At 47.2% G+C, this 17,292-nt stretch overlaps 6 protein-coding genes and 1 non-coding gene across 7 annotated transcripts; 4 read left to right on the forward strand and 3 right to left on the reverse strand.

The window, feature by feature from the left end:
* The first annotated feature begins 2,899 nt into the window (after positions 1-2,899).
* HD556DRAFT_835462 (uncharacterized protein) lies at positions 2,900-4,217 on the forward strand. Its single transcript, XM_041311780.1, has 3 exons — positions 2,900-3,192; positions 3,246-3,550; positions 3,610-4,217. Exons 1-3 carry the CDS (start codon positions 3,166-3,168, stop codon positions 3,974-3,976), a joined length of 699 nt encoding a protein of 232 aa, XP_041156093.1. The 5' UTR covers positions 2,900-3,165; the 3' UTR covers positions 3,977-4,217.
* A 406-nt stretch (positions 4,218-4,623) lies between these two features.
* Positions 4,624-5,031, reverse strand: HD556DRAFT_1244518 (uncharacterized protein; the record flags this gene model as incomplete). The annotated part of the gene is made up of 2 exons (XM_041298456.1): positions 4,624-4,899; positions 4,963-5,031. 2 exons carry the CDS (start codon positions 5,029-5,031, stop codon positions 4,624-4,626), a joined length of 345 nt encoding a protein of 114 aa, XP_041156094.1.
* A 2,071-nt stretch (positions 5,032-7,102) lies between these two features.
* HD556DRAFT_835582 (major facilitator superfamily domain-containing protein) lies at positions 7,103-9,463 on the forward strand. The gene is made up of 9 exons (XM_041311781.1): positions 7,103-7,453; positions 7,515-7,545; positions 7,595-7,702; positions 7,755-7,868; positions 7,931-8,061; positions 8,112-8,335; positions 8,392-8,541; positions 8,600-8,818; positions 8,873-9,463. The coding sequence occupies exons 1-9, from the start codon at positions 7,217-7,219 to the stop codon at positions 9,243-9,245; spliced, it is 1,587 nt and encodes a 528-aa protein (XP_041156095.1). The 5' UTR covers positions 7,103-7,216; the 3' UTR covers positions 9,246-9,463.
* A 307-nt stretch (positions 9,464-9,770) lies between these two features.
* Positions 9,771-12,042, forward strand: HD556DRAFT_1529748 (major facilitator superfamily domain-containing protein). The gene is made up of 9 exons (XM_041309424.1): positions 9,771-10,081; positions 10,143-10,173; positions 10,223-10,330; positions 10,383-10,496; positions 10,553-10,756; positions 10,807-10,957; positions 11,014-11,163; positions 11,222-11,440; positions 11,495-12,042. The coding sequence occupies exons 1-9, from the start codon at positions 9,845-9,847 to the stop codon at positions 11,865-11,867; spliced, it is 1,587 nt and encodes a 528-aa protein (XP_041156096.1). The 5' UTR covers positions 9,771-9,844; the 3' UTR covers positions 11,868-12,042.
* Positions 12,043-12,253: 211 nt separating this feature from the next.
* On the forward strand, positions 12,254-13,808 carry HD556DRAFT_1400978 (DNA/pantothenate metabolism flavoprotein). Its single transcript, XM_041303820.1, has 6 exons — positions 12,254-12,458; positions 12,511-12,545; positions 12,610-12,638; positions 12,686-13,131; positions 13,185-13,304; positions 13,358-13,808. The coding sequence occupies exons 1-6, from the start codon at positions 12,306-12,308 to the stop codon at positions 13,655-13,657; spliced, it is 1,083 nt and encodes a 360-aa protein (XP_041156097.1). The 5' UTR covers positions 12,254-12,305; the 3' UTR covers positions 13,658-13,808.
* Positions 13,809-13,819: 11 nt separating this feature from the next.
* HD556DRAFT_t99 lies at positions 13,820-13,893 on the reverse strand. Its single transcript has one exon. It is a non-coding gene; the product is annotated as a tRNA-Val (tRNA).
* A 106-nt stretch (positions 13,894-13,999) lies between these two features.
* Positions 14,000-16,049, reverse strand: HD556DRAFT_835678 (uncharacterized protein). The gene is made up of 15 exons (XM_041311782.1): positions 15,877-16,049; positions 15,805-15,814; positions 15,736-15,755; positions 15,645-15,677; positions 15,486-15,582; positions 15,402-15,430; positions 15,312-15,342; positions 15,220-15,252; positions 15,092-15,168; positions 14,982-15,039; positions 14,817-14,924; positions 14,646-14,756; positions 14,547-14,590; positions 14,453-14,478; positions 14,000-14,400 (listed from the first exon to the last, which is right to left on the reverse strand). The coding sequence occupies exons 1-15, from the start codon at positions 15,928-15,930 to the stop codon at positions 14,271-14,273; spliced, it is 861 nt and encodes a 286-aa protein (XP_041156098.1). The 5' UTR covers positions 15,931-16,049; the 3' UTR covers positions 14,000-14,270.
* Between the last annotated feature and the right edge of the window lie 1,243 nt (positions 16,050-17,292).

Consider the following 17,292-nt stretch of genomic DNA (forward strand, 5'->3'; position numbering starts at 1 on the left):
CACAAAGTCAGCAACCTCGTCGACAAGGTGTAAAAATAACAACCGGCATTCGATATAAGTAGCCTTGATCCCCCTGGACCAGCTGTCCTCAGTATCACAGTCGAGACTCGTCGATGGTGGCATGTCTATCTTACTGCAAAAGGGACAAACAACAAGACATTGTCCAAGCGTGTGCGAGACCTTCGAAGACTGTAAGAAAGCGATTGACAAGGGTTACGACTTACCTTCATCTACACATCACTCAGACTAGGCCTGAGCTTCATGTTCCTTCTGAGGTGCGAGGTACGAGCGCCAAAGAAGGGCGACTCGTGACCAGGGAGATGGGCTGATGGTGGCTCGGGATCTCCCGCATCTTCTTGCATAGAGCCGTCATGGAGCCTAACTGACAGTAGATCTGGGACAATTGATCTCCATTTTATGTGCCCTACCCACCCTCCGCTCTGAGTGCCTTTGCGTTGCTCCTGACCTTTTTCCAGTGGTACCCGCGTGCCGTCAGATTGTAGTAATTTACGTGTCCTCTTGATCTTAGTACAACCCTAGGCCTAGACAGATAGGCTCCCTCTCCCCTAGCTTAGGGACCTTACTGTAGTGCTAAAGACTTTGCTGAGACCAAAACTGATTGACAAGGGTGACGACTTACTTTCATCTACACATAACTCAGACTAAGCCCGAACTTCGGACATACTTTGTTTCATTGCCCAGCACATGTGCATACCAGTGTCGCAATTATACTCTGCAAATCCATCACTACAGCCTAGACCTAATAGGTAGGCTACCCTCTGAAGCCTTCGTGAGTTCCTGGACCTCTTTAAGTCCAGGTTCCAGATTCGCCTAGGAGGGTTCTGTCCGCAGTAAATGTGCCTCTACAAATCCATTCATGAGAAACTGACCGTCATGTGGGTTCAAAACTGTACATAGTTTTCTTCCGCCGTTATCTTGTATTCGTTTTGGAAAGGACCGCTAATGATTTGAGAGCCGGCTGACTGCGGAAACAAAAGGCGTCCCTGAATGCGAAATACCAATCCATTACCGGTATTAGCACGAGAACGAGGACAAACAATGGGACGAACTTGTGCTGGGCAGCAGTACTACAGGCGAGAGAGCCAGCGCAGAGAGCCGGAAGGGGGCCATCGAAGCGCTCAATTTTTTGGCGATCATAGTGGAGTAACGAGCAAGGAAGTGAAATAACAGATGCCAGCACATCAAAACATTGGTCAGAAGCCAAAAAATATAATTTGATGCCTGAAAGACAAGAAGAGATAATGACACGGACACCTTGTTGTGAGTCACCACAATCGACTTGCTGTCAAACTACACACGGTCTAAACAGTAAGTGCACAAACAAACAACGGCCTCGGCGCTCACGAAAGCCCGGAACATGAGTACTAGTCTTCAGGGGATTCGAAGCACGACAGATGAAATTCGGGGCAATAAAGTGCAGCATAATAAATGGTAATCTGAGGTGGTATGGGCAACCGCATGCGGTGGACAACAACGTTCGTCAAGCACACGAGTAATGCGGTACGTGTATTTGATTTTGCAGACGAACATCGCACACTGCAGGAAAGGATAAGCCAATGCACATAGAAGAACAGAACAGAGAGCCTACGAAAAAAGCAGTGTACTAAGATACAACAGCGACAACACTCAACAGCGTGGAGAAAAGGGAAAGACGCCACAGCTTGATATTCATATCCATTATGGGCACGTACATGGGTTCTGTCGAGGAGCCATGCATGTCCTATAGAGCAGATGGAGCCAGGAGGGTTAATTGTGAACTCATCGTGGCATTTGGCCGGTAGCTCTTATGTAATAATACAAGCGTTAACGTTACGTTCATCGGTCGCAAGTTGCTTTTCAAGTCATCGGCACTTGTGTCAGAGACTCAGAGTCATTCCACTTCAAAAGCAAACTATATTTGCACTATATCTTTCTCCTCATGAAAATCAGCGCGTGGAACAATGTAGTATATAGAGTGCTCTATTCACTTCTCACCACTAATGCTTGTCCTGTGTGTTTATCGCGTTTTTGCAAATCCCTATCAAACCTATGACTTTTGTGAGTGCTTTGAGATACGCAGTGCACTTGTCATAACCATCCTTTAGGAATATATTCAACTTTTTCTATCCAAACGAAACAGAAAATCTGAATCATCCAGATTGGTTGGGTCCGCTGCTGAGTTTTGGGGACTTCATATCCTACTATGACCATTCAGGTGTGCCATTCGACCTATTCTCCTTATGAACTCAGGTTTAATTATAAGTAGTAGCTTATCTCTCGGCCTGTGTGCAGACCACTCAACCCTCACATGTCTTTGCACAAACCGTCTCAAATGCTCCATCCCTCCCTCGACACACGAGACACGCCGGCGTACCCGAAGTGCCAGTCCTTCTGCAACCCGAGCAAAACAAAGTACCAAGTTCGGTTCCTACCATTTCTTTGTCTCACCCTGGAGTATCTTCTGTCGATCCAGACAATTTCATTTGGCTTGAAAATCCTGCAAGTATATAGAATATAGAATATGAGCAGGTGATAACACTGAATACACGCAGTATGTACCACCACATTAGGTCATATGCGCTTGCACACCTGTCGAACGAGGTTGCTGACTCTGCAGCACACGGGCCACCATCAGCCCATCTTCCTGGTCATGAGTCGCCCTTCTTTGGTACTCATACCTCGCACTTTAGAAGAAACACAAAGCTCAGGCTCAGTCTGAGCGATGTGTATATGAAAGTCAGTCGTAACCCTTATCAATCACTCCCTTACAGCTTTAATATATGTCTTCGAAGGTCTTGCACACGCTTCGACAATATCATGTTGCCTATTTTGCAGAAAGATAGACATGCCACCATTGACGAGTCACGACTGTGATCAGCTGGTCCAGGGGGATCAAGGCTATATCGAATGCCGGGAAATGCAGCCTGCCGGAATGTCCAGCTTGATGCGACGTGACGGTCAGATCGTCGCATCTTATATTGGGTCCTCGCTCGGGTCGGCAGTGTTTCTTCATCCGCCCCCTTTTGATTTTCAAATCCTAGTTGGTCGAGACGTTTTGATCAACCAGACCAAACAACTTTCTCTCTATATAATGTGCAGTGTTCGAACGACTCATTTCAATCCAACTACAGCCAACAACTCATCTCTCCTGTTGAGTATACAATCATGGTTTTCTACGCATATGTGAAACAGGTACCAAAATCCATTCTTCGTTGTCTGCGATGTCGTGCTAAATCGCTGTTCAGATCACGGACAACGTGACCTATCGATACACGATTACCTTTGCTAGTCGCGAAGTTGCGGACGAGTGGTGGCGTGCCGTGTCCACTTCCACCGTCACTAGTTTTGTTACCAGTGTTCAGCGTGTCAACGCCCAGTTCTACACTCATAACGTGAACGTGGCAAACGCCGCCAACTCCCTCACCACGACTGGGGTTGCGACTGAATTCCTCGGCAAGGTGTTTTTCACCTTGGAGAATAACTGGGATGGTCGCGGCTTGAGCATTATCCCACCGCTCGAACATTTTGCGGACCACATCAGCGGAAACTCGTAAGTCAGTTCCTTGCAGGATGTTCTGCATTGTTCTGATAGTGGCCCTACCACCAAAGTTTCTTCATTCGCTCCAAAGTCGCTCCTTACGACTATTGGTACTATCCCACATCGTCTAACACGACGAACGCGGTCTATGTTTCGCGCACCGAACGCACTCGCTTCACCGTTAGTCTCACCAGCGGTACTGCAGGGACCGTCATAATTGGCTCTGACAATATCGTTATCACGTTGACCACCGTTGATCTGTCGGTCAACGTCAATGCAACCAGTGGTCAGGTGATCCTTTCACTTGCTCCTCTGACGGGGTTGACTTTTAGTACCCTTTTGACCAACTTCACCGTTGGGCCTTCCTTGTCTGTCAACAATGAGACCGTGAAGGAACTCCTCTACACGGTGAATGGGGAAGAGTGGGAACTCGCTTGAACTGCTATCATTTGAAATAAAGTTGTCTTGTACTGCTACTGCTAGTCTAGTCGTTATGCATTTATGAAGGAAGGAAGGACTCGGAATTTGTTCTCGTACTGTTGGTAACGCTAGGAAGCAATCGCATTTTTTGTTGAACGCCTGCCATCACGTATGACCTTGAGATACATGAATCCCTTGAGCATCAACAGGCCTCTCTACCAACCTATGACAACAGTGTTTAGAGTTACCTCTTTCACTAACAGCCGGATGATTGATGAGTGCATCGATGCGTGTTGATCATTACGTACTATGATTGCTCTGATCGACGTACCCAGCTCGACCTAAATTGACGTTGATGGGCCAATCAAACTTCTAGTTGGGATTGATATTAGTACTTGTCTGAAACAAGCGAGTATCATGTCGTGTCGGGGTGGGCGAGGTCAGGTCCTCCTATTAGCGTAGAGCATTGCTTTGCAATCCCGTGAAGACGAAAGTGTAGTGCGACAGACGGGAGTTTATGACACAAAGAGAATTTCGCACGGTACGCGGCGTGTCATTGATATGATCTTCTAAAATAGCGACCAGTAGATCTGTGTAGCGATAAAGTTTGTTTGGATCCTCTGCGCAGGGAGCGTAAGTACGGCGTTATAGTCCGAAGAATGTACTTAGGCACATGGAGTGATTGGTTTGATATTCCCATCTTTCGCGGCATAGAGACGGAAGTCCATGAAGTTTGAAGAGTACACAGTCCCATTATAAGCTATTGCAGCACCTCCGCCATATTCATGAACGCGCGTGCGCGCATTGAAGTCCTTGCCGAAGACTTCCTTTTGAGTCTTATTGCTCATATGCACGCATTGATCACCCTCCGACGCACGCTGTTCGATGTGGTAGATATCCTTTGTGACTGGATCTACAAAGATGGTGATAAAGGCGATACTCTAAGGTCACCACGTAGATTAGTTTGAAATGCCGAGCGATTAGAGACCATGTGAAAAACATACATCTTGAGCAATAGCATCGGCTGTGATGGGGGACTCCGAAAGGCCATATGGTGCGTATTTCTGAGCCATAGTATGATAAAACGTTAAGACAGTCACCAGATGGGATGGTTGTGTGGGAGTAAGGTAGGTTGAAGAGAGGGAGTGGGAGTTACATACCAACGAAGGCTTGAGCTTGGGTATTAGTTGTAATATTTATGGTACACGCACCGTGCACGTTTCAGCATTTCTGTCACCTGAGTTCTGGCCTGACCGTTTTAGAACACGTCGATCATTTTGCACGATGAACCTCTCGCCTTTGCGCGTATGTACGTGATGTTTGGATCAAAGGCTCTTGACAAACAACTTAGTACTCCTGATCGGGAAACGATTCTGCAAACTTCAAATTTTTCTTATGTAAGCTCACCAAGCTTGCACATGTCCACTACATTGCGCATACGGTAGCAGCAGCGTTACCTTTGCATTTTGACATGAATTCAACATCTCACCAAATCCACCTGGCGTAAGTTACTGGTCTGCGAACATTCACTTATATCTGTTTCTCTGAGAAACTAGTACGATGTTTGCACAAACAGAGACAACGAATGGGCTATTTCGACTCATACGTGGTATGACTACCCCAACTTGAACAGGTTGATCTAACACTTCGCGTTCGCGACTCAGTACTCAACAGATGCATAGGCGACAACTTAATACCGATGTTTATGATGGCCGTTTCATGCAAAACAATAACATCAATCTGATAGATCGTCGGGCACACCAGGTACCCCAACGTGATGATGGAATACCATTCACCGTTGGATAGGTACCTGAGAGGAGGGGGCTTACCGGGACAATAGCTTGACTCGGGCCTTCGAAATGTCGTGACTCAGGTTAATAAAACTGGGTCAAGTATGGAGTAAGTACTTAATTTGCTCCACCGACTCGATCATGTCGACTAATGCGACTCTGTTGATCGACAGGTTAGTTAGGGTGGCGGCGGCCAAGTTCCCTCACCGATATGGTACTAGATCGTAGACTTCAATAGTATCTTTACAAAACACCTTGGGTCCCGAGAAGAAGACCGTCCTCATAGCTGCAGCATTCCCGGCTGAACAAAAATAAAGGCGTTAGGATTGATTGGGAACAACTTTAGCAACATAAAATGCGTAGGCCGCATAGACCACTGGCACCTCTGATGGGGCCCCTGACTGTCTGCAACACTACAAGCCCCTGACCTAGCACACGAAGGGGATGCGGTTAACGGAAATGAAGGGTTGGAGGTTAAGATTATGGTTTGGAGCGAGGCTTTCCACCGAGATCTGCGGCCTGTTGACGATTACGTCAGGATCACACCTTACACAGCGGGATGTGGACGTTGTTTTACAATTAATTTGTGTCACCTTGCAGTGCTTTGAAAATTTTGTCAAGAAGTGGCGATTCTCGGCACAATTGCCTCCAACCCATAGCGCTATCGCCAGCCACTGAGATTCGGAACTGAGAGTCCACGTTCAATTGGTCTGGGCCTTCACTGCGGGATGTAACTTCTTTTAACATATCTCGTAGATCGAAATGTAAGTTCGGGTAAGACTCGTGCCACACTCAGGCTCTTCCGAACTCGTGCTCACCCCTAAAGGCTGCCAGTGAGCGATTTTCCGTCCACCCTAAGGCTCGTCGCCGTAGCCGTGCGGTTTGAAACACAGAGTTGTTTTGTACATATGAAGTGGTAATGTGACAAAGAATCTGAGCGTCACAATCCTGGGGCTGAATTTATTCTGCTGAGGCGAAGTACCCTTGTGACATTGGTAGTGTGACGAGGGAACAAAAGCCTTGAATAGTACAATGGCTCATACCAAAGTCATTCCTTCACACTAACCAATGCAATGAGTCTGTGCTCGAGTCCCGTTTGTGTACATAGCCATCGTGATCTACCTTATGATGGTCAGGTACACAAATTTCCCGGGATGGTGCAAGGATTTCTGGGAAATCCACCGTCAGTCAAACATGCCAGTGATGCGAGTCGTACGTCCCGGCCAAATCTCTTTAAAAATATTTTACACAAGTTCATACTACACATGAATTCACGTACTCACATGAGCAGAGGAGATCTTCGCTGGTGTTGAGATGCGTCACAGTGTGTCTGATTCACGTTGGTCATGGAGATACCTCTTATAATATGGAGCCATTCATCCGTTTTGACAGAGGGTTTCCCAACCTCTCCTTCATCCGCTGGTGATCTGGTCGCTCCTGAACTGACAAATTGCAGTATCTTATTTAGATGCCGCCACCCCAGCCTCTCTCCCCGGCTGAAACGCCAGTTCATCACGAACTTTCACTTACTCGCAGATTAATTTTACTGTTTATGTTCTGTCTCGCCCAATTCTTAGATGCCTTCAGTAACTCAGCTCTCTTCTCTGCAATCCCTGTACTCGAGGTATCCATGGGTATGACTGACAGTCAATCCACTTGGATCATGAGCGCATTCCAGTTGACCTTTGCATCTTTTCTGCTCATCGTGCGTGGCACTGCGTGCTCATCCCATTGATTCTGACCTTGCACTTCCACGCATTGTTTAGAGCGGCCGCATTAGCGACGTGTACAACCCAAGTCAGTACTATACCGCACCTGGCAGATAGCGACATTAATGGGCTCATAGAAACTGGGTTCATTGGGGGTGTATTTGGTCTTGGTGCCATCTCGCTGTGCGCTGGATTTGTTGATGATACCATTCCGCTCATCATTCTCAGAGCGTTGACTGGAATAAGTAAACATTCCCGCTCGTCTGACGGTTTTGTCTGACGAGGATCGTTTCTCAGCTTCTTCGATGACAATCCCCTCTGCCCTGGCACTCCTGGTCAAAGTATTTCCAGAACCGCTTGAACAAGCTCGCGCAATAGGAACATTTGGAGGCTGCTCCTGCGTCGCTACCTGTGAGAATATCCCCTAGCTGATTATCCACGACTGACTTCATGGTCCCGTTCCCGTTCCATAGCCCTCGGTCTCATGATTGGTGCAATGTTTGTCCAATGGGCATCTTACCATTGGGTGTTCTGGTTTATAGCCATCGTGGCTATGCCAACGGCTCTGGCGTGTGCCTTCATCATACCGCCAGAAATTTCAAAGACCAAAGGCAATCTTGAGCCTGCAGCGGCGAAATGGAAAAGTCTTGACTTACTCGGAGTGACCATCCTAACTGGTATGAATTTTCGGCATGCTCCGCTTCGCATCCCTCACGACCTTCGACAGTTGCCTTGATTTTGTTCATCTTCGCTGTGACATCCGGCTCCACTGACGGCTGGGCATCTGCAGCAGTGCTTGTCCCGCTAATCATATCAATCATGATGGTGATCGTGTTTTTCTGCTGGGAAACACGCATACACGTGGACACAGCTGCAATGTATGTCATCAGGGATGCTTGCACCTACCACCGATCATCGGCTGATCTTGTACCAGACCACCCCGGACATGGTTTTATCCCAATTTCTCCATTCTTTTTGCCGTAGCGCTCTTGCCATACTGTTGGTGGTTCACAGTGTTCATGATCTTTATCGTCCTGTGGCAAAACGTATTTGAGTGGTCAGCAATATCATCGGCTGTACACATGTAAGGTCTCAACGGTCACTCCATGATTCCCATCATTCAGACTGTTTTAACTTACCAGGCTTCCGCTCGGTGTCGCAGCTTTCTTTATGAGTTTCACCGGATCGCTCTCTCGGATCTTCAGTCCGAAATGGATTATTCTGACAGGCCTGTTTTTTGGCATGGTCGCGACCGTATTGATGGCGCTTGGCGGGGGAAAACCTGAGGACTATTGGCCATACATATTCCCAGCTTTATCTCTAGGAAGCGCAGGGTTCATGCTGACGTATACGCACACAAAGTAAGTTCAAATTGTCGTCGTTTCCTTAACACGTTCCAATCGCTTCAATTACAGCATTGCTATATTTCAAGCCGCACCTTCGTCCATGGCAGGCACAGTTGGTGCCATCTTTAACTGCGCTCTTCAATTTGGTTCAGCAATTGGTCTCGCTGTTGCCAGCTCAATAGAGACATCCGTGGAGGCCATCCACGGGGGCTCGCATGAGTACAAAGGACGAGCCGCAGTATTTTGGTTCCTCTTGACAGTTGCCTTTATTCTGTTCATTTCAGTATCAATATGCTATGACCGCAGTACGGACCACACACCTCAACCAGAACACGGCGACCCCGGACATCCTGCTCGACGGAGCACGGACTCTGACGAAAAGCTTGACGACGCGAACGCGACCATGATCGAAAAAGCCAACCTAGCGAATCTGCGGGTGTAGGTTCTTTTTGATGACTGTTTCTTTAGACGACCATTTCTGTTGATGACACATTTATTTTCCCGTTAACGACCATACCGCGATGACCTGCAGGGTGGATGTGTTTTTTATTTCATTATTAGAGGTAGTGTAGACTTCATGCTGTATTTTTTTGAGACCCGCTACCCATCTGGCCATGGGTATATCAATCGACTGTATTGCACATGTGTGAGAGACATACAGTTGATGTACTGATCATATCACAGATATGATTTGATGCCGGACTTGGGTTGACTGGGTTGGATATGAAAACGGGTGACCAAGATTTCCTTTCAGAGCTACATAGTAAGTATTCTCTGATTGGTTAACGAGGCGTGCGTCTGGTTGGTTCCAGACACTGACTAATTTAGTTTGGTGACCCTCTATGCCTTTCGACGCTGCGTGTTCGTGGGAGGTAGAAGGTGAATTCAAGGTTGCTTAGATACAGGAAATTTCAATGTGAGCTAATGTGTAATGTTTGTATGGAGCCATTCATCCGTTTTGATAAAGGATTTCCCAACCTCTCCTTCATCCGCTGGTGATCTGGTCGCTCCTGAACTGACAAATTCCAGTATCTTGTTTAGATGCCGCCACTCCAGCCTCTCTCCCCGGCTGAAACGCCAGTTCATCATGAACTTTCACTTACTCGCAGATTAATTTTACTGTTTATGTTCTGTCTCGCCCAATTCTTAGATGCCTTCAGTAACTCAGCTCTCTTCTCCGCAATCCCCGTACTCGAAGTATCCATGGGTATGACTGAAAGTCAATCCACTTGGATCATGAGCGCATTCCAGTTGACCTTTGCATCTTTTCTGCTCATTGTGCGTGGCACTGCGTGCTCATCCCATTTATTCTGACCTTGCGCTTCAACCCATTGTTTAGAGTGGCCGCATTAGCGACGTCTACAACCCAAGTCAGTACTATGCCGCACCTGTCAGATAGCGACATTAATGGGCTCACAGAAACTGGCTTCGTTTGGGGTGTATTTGGTCTTGGTGTCATCTCGCTGTGCGCTGGATTTGTTGTTGATACCATTCCGCTCATCATTCTCAGAGCGTTGACTGGGATAGGTAAACATTCCCGTCGGTCTGACGGTTTTAGCTGACGAAGATCGCTTCTCAGTTTCTGCGATGACAATCCCCTCTGCACTGGCACTCTTGGTCAAAGTATTTCCCGAACCGCTTGAACAAGCTCGCGCAATAGGAACATTTGGAGGCTGCGCCAGCGTCGCTAGCTGTGAGAATCTCCTCTAGCTGATTATCCATGACCAACTTCATGGTCCCGTTCCATAGCCCTCGGTTTCCTGATTGCTGCAATGTTTGTCCAATGGGCATCTTACCATTGGGTGTTCTGGTTCGTCGCCATCGTGGCTGTGCCAGCGGCTCTGGCGTGTGCCTTCATCATACCGCCAGAAATTGCAAACACCAAATACAATCTTGAGCCGGAAGCAGCGAAATGGAAAAGTCTGGACTTACTCGGCGTGACCATCCTGACTGGTATGAATTTTCGGCATGCTCCGCTTCGTATCCCTCACGAGCTTCGACAGTTGCCTTGATTTTGTTCATCTTCGCTGTGACATCCGGCTCCACTGATGGCTGGGCATCTGCAGCGGTGCTTGTCCCGCTCATCATATCAATCATGATGATGATCGGGTTTTTCTGCTGGGAAACACGCATACATGTGGATAAAGCTGCAATGTATGTCATCAGGGATGCTTGCACCTACCACCAATCATCGGCTGATCTTGTACCAGACCACCCCGGACATGGTTTTACCCCAATTTCTCGATTCTTTTTGCCGTGGCGCTCTTGCCATTCTTTTGGTTGTTTACAGTGTTCCTGATCTTTACCACCCTGTGGCAAAACGTATTTGAGTGGTCAGCAATATCATCGGCTGTGCACATGTAAGGTCTCGACTGTCACTCCATGTTTCCCGTCATTCAGACTGTTTTAACTTACCAGGCTCCCGATCGGTGTCGCAGCTCTCATTATGAGTTTCACCGGATCGCTCTCTCGGATCTTCAGTCCGAAATGGATTATTCTGACAGGCTTGTCTTTTTGCATGGTCGCGACCGTATTGATGGCGCTTGGCGGGGGAAAACCTGAGGACTATTGGCCATACGTATTCCCAGCTTTTTCTCTAGGGAGCGCAGGGATCATGCTGACGTATTCACACACAAAGTAAGTTCAAATTGTCATGGTTTCACTGACACGTTCCAATCGCTGTAATTACAGCATCGCCATATTTCAAGCCGCACCTTCGTCCATGGCAGGCACAGTTGGTGCCATCTTTAACGGCGCTCTTCAATTTGGATCATCAATTGGTCTCGCTGCTGTCAGCTCAATAGAGTCATCCGTGGAGGCCAACCATGGGGGCTCGCATGAGTATAAAGGACGAGCCGCAGTATTTTGGTTCCTCTTGGCAGTTCTCTCTATTCTGTTCATTTCAGTATCAATATTCTATCACCGCAGTACAGACCACACACCCCAACCAGAACATGGCGACCTCGGACATCCTGCTCGACGGAGCACGGACTCTGACAAAAAGCTCGACGACGTGAACGTGACCATCATCGAAAAAGCCGACCTAGCGAATCTGCCGGTGTAGGTTCTTTTTTATGACTGTTCCTTTAGACGGCCAATTTAGTTGATGACATATATCTTTTTACTATTTTCCCGTTAACGACGATATCGTGATGACTTGTAGGGCAGATGTTTTTTATTCATTTCATTATTAGAGGTAGGGTAGACTTCATGCTGTATTTTTTGTTAGGCCCGCTACCTATCTGCCCATTGGTATATCAATCGACTGTATCGCATATGTGTGAGAGACATACGATTGATGTACTAAGCAGATCACAAATAGGATTTGACGGTTGACCGGGTTGAATACTTTTGGATGAAAACGGGTGACGAAGATTTCCTTTCAAGTGTTCTGCCGTGATTGGTTAATGTAAATTGCACGATTGATTACTTAATTTGGCCCCCGAAGAAGAAAGTACTACCGTTAGTGAGATCGCGAGCAGGTTCTCTTGATTCACACAGGATGTCTAATACAACACACGAACCGCAGACATTCTCTGCTGAATCGTACTTTGCAACACAATCACAACCTCCTTCACTCGACGTTGACATACAGGGCGTTCACGAATTTATCCAACGGCAACGACAGGCTAACCGATCTGTTGTGCTTGTAACGGTGAGTGTCATTATCCCAGATGCTCGCGTCATGCACTCTGAACTCGAATCAGAGCGGAGGGACCACCGTACCGCTAGAGCTCAATGTGTAAGAACGAGCAACCACCCACAGCCGCACAGGGTCACTGACCTCATGTTCACTAAATGTGCAGCGTCCGCTTCCTTGATAACTTCAGCGCCGGTGCGTGCTAAGGTTCTTTTCATTATATTCTTCTAACCATCGTGTAGGTACCCGAGGTGCAACATCTGCCGAATATTTCCTCAAAGCTGGTTATGCCGTCATATTCATGCATCGCCAGTTCAGCCTGCAACCTTTTAGTCGACATTATTCCCACTCAACCAACCCATTCCTCAACTTTCTCGAGATTGACGCTGCATTACCGTCATCCTCGACTATTGACTCGGCATTCCCGTATTCACATGACCCTCCACCTACGACACCGATGCCGCAAATTACTGTAACCACTGATGAACGCGCCAAACTCTTTTCTGTACTTCGTGCATACAAAGCAGTGCATGCTCAAGGAACCCTACATATGGTCTCATTCGTTTCCGTGAACGAATATCTTTGGTTACTGCGCGCAGTCAGTAGGGAGATGAGCATCCTAGGACGAAAGGCGATGTATTACCTTGCTGCCGCTGTCAGTGATTTCTTCTTACCGCAGCAGAGATTAGTAAGTGATCACATCCTGTCTCGGAAAACGATGTTAATAATACCCACGGCCAGTCGGAACATAAGATACAATCTGGAAAGGGCAATCTGTCCATAGAAATGGATCAAGTACCGAAGATCTTAAAGCCGCTTGTGTCAGAATGGAACCCAGAGGGGTTCATTGTCTCCTTCAAGGTAGACTCGCTTCACCTTTTTATGCTGTCGTTTTGACCAACATATCTTTCCAGCTCGAGACTGACGAGACGATTCTGATACCGAAAGCCCAACAGGCGCTTGAGCGTTATGGGCACCAGGTGGTGATCGGAAACGATCTCCATAATCGTAAGTATCGGGTTGTGTTGATATCTCCCGTAGCGCAGGCAGATGCTACAAAGAAACCGGACGGAGTCGTCGTATCTCAACCGAAATATAAAGAATTTTGGATAGAAATTGATTCGCATCAACCATCCAACCATCCCAAAGAAATAGAGGAAGACATCGTTGAAGAATTGCTTAAACGGCACAATGCGTGGATCGAGGGTTCATGAGCAGGCAGGGGTCGGTTGTATGTAATGATATATACTAGAATTATTGTCGAGGCATGTGCAAAAATCAAGGTTTTCCTCATTTTAGCAAGACTCCATCCGACTACTGTGTAGTATTCTCTGTTCTAACATATATTACCACTCGTTGAGGCAGAAGGAAAAAGATGATCTGAGCCAGGCTCGAACTGGCGACCTTCTGTGTGTTAGACAGATGCGATAACCAACTACGCCATCAGACCGATGGAACACGTTAAATAATAAAGACCCATTATGACCATCTCGTTGGTGGCCTTGAAGAGTTCCTGCGAAAGGATGAACCACCTCGCTGGTACCGAGGTTCTTGATGCCCTCGTGAGTGAACCATCCATCATGATATCGTAGTAGAGGTAGCCGATGTAGTACCCTTCGCTCACAGAAACCAAGCACCATTGCGTACATTTGAGATCGTGGGTTCCTGCGTGCTGATACATGTATTAAGATTATGAATCATCGAACTGTAGTGCGGGCTTTGCAATCTCAAAGTATCCACCACGCCAAGCTACCAGGCTAGCAATGTCACTTCGCTTTACGATCAACACCGAATAAGCCACGCGATATGACATCGCAGTGCACGGTTTCAGGCTGCAGGCGACATGTCCGACATGGGAATAGACACGATGGCATCAAACTCATGCACGGTATTGTCGATTTGCCAGAGATGGAGGTGCATCCGCGTGGCGAGGATTGCAAGGATAAAAACCTCGAAACTTTATGAGGGTATACTCAGTAAGAATCCACGAAAGAAGATGAAGTGCATACTCTTCGAGGAAGGAGTGGTATGGGGACTAGGAGTGTGAAACATCAGTGATTCCATTACATTGAAGGGTATCAGCAGGGTTAAAGTTTCACGCACATCGGGAAATATCACTGGCACAAGGACGTTCAAGGCCGAGAAAACTTTCCGAACAATGATTATCATTGATGAGCATGGACACACATGTAGGTGACTCACACAGACCGCATGCGTAGTAGAATATATTATGCTTCACCAAGGTAGCATATAGAGGGTATCTAGTCGGCCGCCAGTTCCGTATGGCACGTATGAGAGTGAGGGAGACCAGTCCTGGGGAGAGCGTTGGTCAGCGTGCATTTATAATGTATGTCGGTTCCCGGCGACATGTACCCAGTTGAAACACAAACAAGAGAATGAATGGCAGGTATAATTGGACATTGCTCGAAGTCCGGTAACAACCTGTGATGCCTGTGATGCCTGGGGTCGTGCTAGTCGAAACTGTGGGAGTGGAGTGAATACGTGCCAATGCTAGTGGGGGAAGATGAGAGCACAGACAATATTGAGAAGTGGCAATAGCACTAAACCAGATGCCGATGAATGATACAATGATGGCCTGACCAAGTTAGCGATCACAAGCTTGGGTGTGGTGAGGGCACGAGGCTCACAAAAAAGGTCGACAGCATAGCTACGAGTACGATTCTATTGTTGCTCCAGAGCGCATATGTTCTGAGCACAAAAAAGCCTGGACGAATTAAATGAGGAGCACGTTTGTGTCGCGAGGAAGGAGAAATACATTCAGAGCAAGTGAGTGATATCACTGCAAAACCTAAGTGGAAATAATAGCGCTCAGTAAGAACGTGGGTGTAGCATGTGCCATACACGCACATGAGTAAATACTGATGAACATCTTGCATGCCTAGCCAGGTCACACAGTAAGTGTCGTCATCAGTGGAAGTCTGCTGCACGTTCACATACCTTGGAGTTCTCATTCGGTGTCAAGGTCACTAACCACAGCATGTCAATTCAGTATCGGGGGATTTGTGCTGGGAACGAACGCACGACATATGTCCGCAGCGATGAGGAAAAAGGGTACATATCGTGCAATGACATAGAGGCATTTTACCTTGGTCCAGCGCGACCGAAGTAGGAATGTCCACTTTGAACAGATTGTTTCAATATCCAAAGCAAGGCATCCCGCGCCACAAGCACATTACTTGCCTCGTCGTGAAGTGAACAAATATAGTCATAGGTCTGGATTAACAGGTTAACAGGTTTGATGGTGGACAGGAATAGATCGGGACAAGCGTACCCAGAATGTAATCAATGCCGCTGAGTCGTCACGTTAGAGGCAGAACGAAGATATTCAGACAGCACGCACTGCATATGTACTAGTGACCACCCATGGTGTATCAGTTATTATCTTGCTATTGATTTTAAGAAAGCGACAAACCGCCAAGTACTGCAAAATCCTGATTGCTGCAATATCGCCAGCCGAATACTCCATTTACATTCGTTTGAGAGGTGGCTTAAGAAGATGGGTTTTACGCCCACAGCATGCACCTTGCTATCTCTTATGAGTAACTCGGAACTAGTCAGGGACCGATCAACGTGGTGGCGGTAGTGTGCTCAGAGGCGCAAACGCAAAACACACTACTATATATGGTTAGGTTGAATCAACTCAGACTCAAAGAAGGTGCCACTTACATTATGTAATTCGTACAACGCAGCCACCTTGGAGAGACCTGGCACTGTTACGAATTGCATAGGCTCATACCAGAAACTACCATGGAAGAACTCAGGCTTAGTTCGAAAGACTAACGAAAAACATCGCCGTAGGCCAGAGAAGGTTATTCGAAATGTTACTAAAGGCGCTCGGGGAATAAAAGACGACCGTGGATGGAACCATGCACTGATCAAGAAATGATTGTGGATGAGTCAAAGATACGCACAACAGATCTATCTTGATAAGGTCCCAAGCTCCTCCCATCACCCTGTCCGAGTGGGAGATATCTCTTTTATGCGCACTGGAGCCTCCGGATCCGAGGACATATCATTTTCGGCAATACAGTGTGCGCCGTGACTCTATGAAAACGGCAAAATGTTTTCTCAGTCTTGTGTGTGCAGTGAAGGTGCTTATAAGTTGATAGGATAGCGAGTACAAGGACGTTGCGAGCAGCTTGGCAGTATCAGAATATTGGGATGGATCCCACAGGTATCAAATCGACTGCTGCCCTGAAATGGCTTCTTTCTGATGGATGCGCGACGGGTTTGATCTGGACCTGTGAAGCCGTTAGCTTATTCCAGTCACGGTCTGCATAGCCCTCCGCGAGGCACATCCAGTGAATATGCTTGATGCTTGACATTCGACAGCCTGGTAGCACTCACAAAGTTATCATTGCTTTTTGAACTTGAGGACTTGAGGACTCGCAAGTTGCACCATACGCTGGGCGGCACGCACTTTTCAGTCAATATGACGGCTGCGGGCTTGGATCAACTTCCCGTATGTACCGCTCAGGTGTATAAACCTAACTTCGCGTCGGTCTCTACGTAGAATTGCGGCTACAATTGGGCTACAAGGATAGTTGGAAATTCGGAATCCGCCGAATATCACATGTGAGTTTGAAATTGATTTCAAGTTTACCTGGCAACAGCTCCACAATACCAAGATTGAACGGTGCGCATTATGAATGTAGCGGCAAGCATTGCAACAGGGCGTGTACTTCTGATTAGGATGATCAAACAGGAAATGCGCTTGCCAAGTCCCATCCTAGAACTACCATGGTCCAACAATGCATACGCCCCTACTACAAACGCCCTTGACAATTTCCCAGGTCTCTTCTGAGCCCTCCAGGAATTCCTTGGATCT

This window comes from Suillus plorans (assembly GCF_016647745.1).
Source record: "Suillus plorans strain S12 chromosome Unknown HD556scaffold_63, whole genome shotgun sequence".
Lineage (NCBI taxonomy): Eukaryota > Fungi > Basidiomycota > Agaricomycetes > Boletales > Suillaceae > Suillus > Suillus plorans.